The sequence below is a fragment of the Nerophis lumbriciformis genome, linkage group LG12 (genome assembly GCF_033978685.3).
Source record: "Nerophis lumbriciformis linkage group LG12, RoL_Nlum_v2.1, whole genome shotgun sequence".
Taxonomy (NCBI): domain Eukaryota; kingdom Metazoa; phylum Chordata; class Actinopteri; order Syngnathiformes; family Syngnathidae; genus Nerophis; species Nerophis lumbriciformis.
The window spans coordinates 33230646-33238145 of NC_084559.2; the positions used below are offsets into that span (position 1 = coordinate 33230646).

Below are 7500 nucleotides of genomic sequence, written 5' to 3' on the forward strand. Positions count from 1 at the left end.
GCACGACAAGCATAAACGTGCAACATTTTGCAGCTACCTGCTAGACATTAAATCTTACTAACCCATTTACACACAAACACGGCAATTTTCAACAAATGAAAAACCTCAAACCTGCATTTTGGAAGTCTATCAGTATCCAAACTTGCAGCGGCTTCCTTCAACTGGGCCTCCTGTGTCTGCTTGCATGGAGACAATCAGTGAAATTAGTTAATTAGCCAGTTTCAACTGTTTCTATGAGTACTATATGCACTTGGTGTTGCTGTGTGAAGGGTTGTGCACACATCCTGACCAACACTCAGGCCACAGTGCACCGGTTGCTTAATCATTCATGCCGTAGGAGGTGGAGGGGACCAAGATCTTATTCAGTTCCTACCTGAGTGTCTACTTCTATGCTGAGTGTAGCGTAACCACCCAGAAACAGGATCCAAAGCACTCAAATTCAAACCACCACACCATTCTCGCACTTTCTTGAATGCTTTAAACTCCTTTGCATCACAACCAAAAAAACACCAAAATTAAAAAAAAAAATGTCTCGTTCTCCTTGGTGCAACCCTCCAGGTCTGGTTACTGATCTTTGATTAGGTGGATGCATAATAGGGCGTACTGTACTTCAATGGTTACTAAGCATTACAAAGCTATCAAGGAGAACACCACTGTTGTCATGTGAGGACTCATCTGCCTGAAAACTGATCAGTTTCAGTTACAATATTTGACATGTCAGATTTTCTATGGACCTGTGACCATTGTACAGTAAACCTGTACAGGGAAGGTTTACAGTAGACCTGCTCAGTGTCCGCCTTGAGTTCAAACCCTGGCCGAGTCATACCAAAGACTATAAAAATGGGACCCATTGCCTCCAAGCTTGGCACTCAGCATCAAGGGTTGGAATTGGGGGTTAAATCACCAAAATGATTTTCCGAGCGCAGCCACCGGTGCTGCTCACTGCTCCCCTCACCTCCCAAGGGGTGAACATGGGGATGAGTCAAATGCAGAGGATAATTCCACCACACCTAGTGTGTGTGTGACTATAGTTGGGACTTTTTCTTTACTTTACTTTAAACAGAGTACAGTCTGAGGTGGGTGAGGTAGCCAAAAATTCTACTCATGTTAAAGTACCGGTACTTTAGAGTAATATAACAAAAGTACAAAGAAAAAGTAGTCATCCAAATAAGCACTTGAGTAAGAGTAAATATTTTGTGAAAAAATCTATTCAAGTACTCAGTAACTGGTGAGTATCTTCTGATTTGTTTTAGTAGTTATTTTTAATGTTACCTGCACTACAACTACAGTTGGTGTGTGTGTGTTTGTGTGTATTCAGTTCAGTTCAGTTTCAGTTTATTTCGAACATGCATACGATACAATGTAATGCATCACACAATTCCAGTTGTTTCATTACAGCACGCCCGAAAAGGAGTAGGAAGAAGCAGAGCTAATTTACCCCTTTTCATACCGTAGCAATTTTATCCAATTTCCTTGTTCTCTGTAACAGAACAGTGAACAAATAAATAATAAATAGATAATATACCATAGTAAGCAAACAAATATTAAATACATAAATAATCTTAGTCTCAATAAAAAATTTTAAAAAAAAAGGAAAAAAAGGATTCAAGATGTTCATCATAATTCTTGTTCTGTGTACTTTGTGAACACTTGTAGTTTGAACAGTCTCTTAAACTGAATCAGATTGGTGCTTTGTTTGATTTCTTTGGTTAACCCATTCCATAATTTAATTCCATTTAATGTGTGCTTGTTTATTTGAGGGACAGAGTGACCCTACCACAGCATGAGTACATTTTACAGTCACTTATGACGTTATAACAAGGCTAATAATAGCATAGAGCAGCTAAAACAGAAAAAAAAAACATAGAGAACTTACTGCAACATGTTTTCTACAGTATAATATAATTTTTGTAGGCTGAATCGTGAACATTTCTTCTGACAAAGATTATATAATATAAATGTTCTTTTTTCTAGTTTTCTAGCAGTGCTTACATACTGCATGTGTGTATAGTATGCCAGCTGCACGGCAGCAGAAAGAAATGCACTTCAGAGGGTCATAAAAACTGCCATGAAGATCACTGGCTGCTCTCTCCCCTCCCTAGTTGAACTGTACAGTGTCAGGTGCCTCAAAAAGGCCCAAAACATCATAAGGGACCCATCTCACCCTGGACATAAACTTCTTGAACTGCTGCCCTCGGGCAGGAGATACAGGACAATAAAATGCCAGACAAACAGACTTAAGAACACTTTTTACCCTAGAGCAATAGCACAAGACGACAATAATGACTGTGCATGTGAGCTGTGTGCTTGCTATTTTTATGTATTTTATGTATTTTTATCTATTTATGTTCTTATGGTTTTATGTGTTATGAATTTGCACTAAATTAGTTTTGCTTACAATTTTGTCGTACAATGTACAATGACAATAAAGATATATTCTATTCTATTCTAGTTGGACGGGTGAAACAGGGTCACGAGACAGTGCCCGCTAGATGAAGTATCTCTAACAAGGCGAAATAATTCGTCTTTGCAAGCAGGAATCAATAAATTATAAATGAATATGATGTGAATAAATGTGGAGATCGGAATCTAACTCAATGCCACAGAGTAAAATTACAATTTTTTCTTCACATAAATAGTCAAGTAAAAGTATGTTGCATTAAAACTACTCTGACAAGTAGAATTTATCTAAAAAGTTACTTAAGTAAATGTAATGGAGTAAATGTAGCGCATTACTGCCCACCTCTGAGTAGAGTATATATAATTTGTAGACACTTATGTAAAAGCTCAACTTGTGAAGAGCAGTAGCTTTATACTGTTTAAAGTAGTTTGCACTATTTTGTTGATTTCATATTGGAAATTATTAGAAATATTCCACACAAGTGTAAACTACCAAATACAACAATAAATATATAGCGAGGTGTTCTTTGAAGCTGCAAGGAGAAACAGTGTGGGAGGAGTTAACTGTTACCCAGTAACAGCTACTAAACACACACCCTCCTGGGAAACACAGGTGTCCACTTTCTTTGTTCTCACAAATGAGAAAAAAAAAGATCCAATTTCACCTCATTGATTGATTGATTGATCAACAATTGGGAAACATTTGGCGTATTTGAATGATCAGGTCCAAGGGAAGTTGTCAAGGTTACCTTGGTGGTTGCCCCACCTCTCCCCCGGCTGAGCGGCCCAGCAATGCTTGTCCGATCTTAACAAGCTTTGGTGCTACCCACTGGGCTCTGATTCAGCACGAGACCCGGCAAATCCAATTACACAGGAGTCAGAGAGGTTGATTTTGCCATTATAGATTCCATGCTGAGAATGAGAGCTGATGATAACACTCACATCACACCATGACTGCCCCCGCGCTTTCCTCTCATTTTGTTCTCCCGCTCTTCCTATCGCATTCTTCTCACAAGAGCCTTTCTTCCCTTGTCTTTCTTGCCATCACTTCTATTTTCATAGTCCATTATTGTCATTTTTAAGAGGCCCAGAACGAATGTTGGTCCTAAAGTGTTGGGTCAAAGAGGTTACTTGATGAACTTGAATCACATTTGTGTCTTGCTTGATTGATTAATAACAACACACATTGATCATATGTATAGATTCGGTCGGTTTTGGAATCTTTTGTTAAGAAACGCTTGAAATTCACCTTAAATGCAATCAACACAGTAAGTGCAACAGATGAATAAACAAATACAAGTTAGAGCTGAGCTTGCAGACTGGCCGAACAAATAACAGACTGACTGGAATGTTGACTGCCTGACTAATTGACTCACGGGCTGAAGGACTTTCTGATTAGCTAGCTGACCGACTGGCCATCCGACTGACTGGCTGACCAACGACCAACTAGCTGAATTTCTAATTGAATGACTGACTGACAGACTCACCAGCTGACTGGCTATGCAATCTATGGGTGCCACTTTTGGGGACACCATGTAGCCTGCTGTGCAACATGAAAACTTAACATGAGCTCTTTTGGAAGAGCTCATGTTAGTCATGTCAGTCTCTTTCCAATTGAGTCAGCAGTAAAAAAAAAAAAGTGAACATTTTCTTCAGCAGCAGTGAACCAGACTGACCTCGCCTCAGACCAGAGTTCAACCAAAGGTCCACACCGTAGACTGAACCCATCCATCCATCCATCCATCCATCCATCCATCCATTCTCTACCGCTTATTCCCTTCGGGGTCGCTGGAGCCTATCTCAGCTACAATCGGGCGAAAGGCGGGGTACACCCTGGACAAGTCACGACCTCATCACAGGGCCAACATAGATAGACAGACAACATTCACACTCACATTCACACACTAGGGACCATTTAGTGTTGCCAATCAACCTATCCCCAGGTGCATGTCTTTGGAGGTGGGAGGAAGCCGGAGTACTCGGAGGGAACCCACGCAGTCACGGGGAGAACATGCAAACTCCACACAGAAAGATCCCGAGGCCTTAGACTGAACCCCTAAATTAAAATAAAGGGAAAATAAGGACGTGCAGATGGCTGATTAGCTGATTGACCAACCAGCTGACTGACTGAATGGATGACTGACCAAAATTACCAACTGACTTTCTACGTGGCTGAGTGACTGACTGACAAACCAACCAAGTTGCTAGAATGCTGACAGACCAACATACTGGCTGATTGGTTAGATGACTGACTAACCAACGGACTAACTGACATAATTAATTTCTGACTGGATTCATTCACTCACTGTATAGCTGACTGACCAACTGACTCACTGAATAATATGACTATCTGACCAAGAACTTAATAACTGACTGGATGACTGACAGATCAATAACAGACTAACAGGAATGTTGACTGCCCCACTGACGGACTTACCAATTGACCTGTGGACTGAAGGACTTTCTACTTCAACGACAGTGAACTAGACTGACCTTGCCTCCGACCAAATGTCAACCAAAGGTCCACACCCAAGTCTGACCCTTTGAACTAAAGTAAAAATAAGCTTTTCTCTCACATTCAGGACATACATGTGGCTGATTGGCTGACTGACCAACCATCTGACCATCTGAATGACAGCCCAAAAGACCAACTGACTTTCCAATTGGCTAACTGACTTTCCAATTGGCTTACTGACTTCTGACTCTTACTTCTTCCTGACTAACCAACAGACTAAATGACTGAATTGATGTCTGATTGGATAAACTCACCCACTATCTGACCAAGAACTACAGTAACGAACTGGCTGGATGATTGACCGACAAAATAAAAAAATTGGAATGATAATTGCCTGACTAACTGACTTACCAATTGACTTACTAAGTGAAGCACTTTCTAATTGGCTCGCTTCCCACCTGGCAATCCGACTGACTGGCTGACCAATGACCAACTAAACGAATTTGTAATTGAATGACTGACCGTCTGATAGTATGGCAGAATGGACACAATGATTGGACATATAAGATTGGGGAACTGTACCAGACAAGTTTATATACGAGCGTTTGGTCAGGTCAGCTGACAGCACAAAGTGACAAAGACGTTAGTTCATCACGCACTACTTACATAAACCGGGAGCAGAACAGGTGGATGAAAATGGTTGAATTATGGTCAACGATTAATGGAACGAGTGCAAGAATTAAAACAATCCATGCATGAGCCTTGACAGTTAATACTGTTAATTGTTTTGCTTAGTGATATAATTAACTGGCTTTTTATTTAGTACTGTATTTGTCTGCAGAATGTTAGGGAGCAACTACTAGAGTTACATGGACATTCATTGTATCACCGACTGACCAATAAACTTCCTTGCTTATTGGCTGACAGACTAATTTACTAATTAATTTGCTGATTGGCTAACTGACCTATCGTCTGAAAGACAGACTGACTCATTATGTCTATGAAAATCTGACAGATTTTCTGACGACAAAAATCCTAACCGTCTTGGTGATTGGCAGACTGACTGAACGACCAACTAAGTACCTGACTGGGTGACCACCCTACTGACTAACATCCTTTCTTTCTGACTATGACTAATTCACTGACTTATGGATAAAACGATTACCCTATAACTGACCAATTGACTGACTGACTGACTGTGTGTGTGTTTGTCACACAGCTTCAGTAGCAGATGCATCTATGTGCTCAACATTCTTCAGCAGGACACTCAACTAAGCAAGGTTGACAGCAACTTCCCCTGTTCTTGTGGGGGAGATACTGTGTCTCTGCCCACAGAACAGATTAGAGGGGTGAGCTGACCTCATTCTCAGAGGTGCCGGTGTGTTTTGAGTAAACACTTGGTTCAAGACAAAAACACAGGCTACAAACACAGGCCAGCCCTTTGGCAGCGATCCCATTGTTTCCCCATTACTCCTGAACAGGCATGAGAAGGGAGAGCTGTCACTCCTGTCCCTGAACGGCAGGGGGTCCTCATTCTCTCAAGCACTGGTGGCCCTGAATGCATCACCCACATAGCTGGGTCAAGTTCAGAGCTGACTTAGATTTTAGAGTCCAGAAATCTCATTACCTGACAACTGACATTATAAGAACCGCATGTTGTTGGAAAAAATTGTGCAAATTGTGCTATACAGTGCATCCGTAAAATATTCACAATGCTTTACTTTTTCCACGTTGTGTTATATTACAGCCTTATTCCAGAATTGAATAACTTTATTTTTGTCCAAAATATTTTTCTTCTTCCTAAGGGGGGCATTACAGAAACACATTGCTTTATTTAAAGGTAAAAATGCATTATAAACTATACTACACAGTTGGGCCTCACCACTTCGTGCTTCAAATATTGTGGCTTCCCCACATCCAAAAAATGTGAAATCAAACCATGGAGGCATTGTGAAGATATTTATAAAACAATCTTGCCTTCCTTTATACTTCTTCTAAACCACCGCTTGGAATTTGCCCCATTTGTGAGGTTTTTTTCCCATTGGTTACATCAGCACATATCTCCATATATGGTGGAAATTTACCCGGAGAGTTTTGCGCGAATCCGCCATTGTAGTCAATAGGTTCCCTCTTTTTCTCTATATCCTCTTCTTGTGGGGCAGACTGGCTCATACATGCACATGCATCCTCTGCTGTTGCCATTTCTAATACAAAGTAGTGTATAGTTCAAACTTAATCTATCAGTAGACTTGCTATGAAAAAGCTAAAAACTACAACATGGCTGACAGGAAAGAGACGCCGTCGAAGTGGAGGCACGCCAATAAGACTACCCGCAAAAGAGCAAATTCTGAAGAGATGGTCAGAAAGTGGCTTGAAAATGGTCTGTAAAACAATCTATGCAAAACTTTGACCAAATAACCACTATTACATATTATGTAGACCACAAGAAAGTGTTTTAAATGTGAAACAAAAATTTTAATTACATTGTTTGCATTTCAAAGCTTAAAAATTGCCAAATAAACTAAAAAGATCAATATTTCAGTAGTATTGACTACTCAGAGGAGATCAAATTAATCAGAGCACACTGTTCAGTAACATAGCCACTGATTGGTTCAGCCTCAAGCAGCTTTACTATGTTGGATTAG

The 7500-nt window shown here is 40.4% G+C and overlaps 1 protein-coding gene across 1 annotated transcript in view; it reads right to left on the reverse strand.

Annotated features, from left to right (window-relative positions):
• myo1ha (myosin IHa) overlaps positions 1-185 on the reverse strand; it is a 45410-nt gene extending 45225 nt beyond the window's left edge. The window contains exon 1 of the mRNA XM_061986412.1: positions 112-185. Coding sequence (XP_061842396.1) covers positions 112-117 — 6 coding nt within the window. The 5' untranslated portion in view covers positions 118-185. The remainder of the gene's footprint in view (positions 1-111) is intronic.
• Positions 186-7500: the final 7315 nt, after the last annotated feature.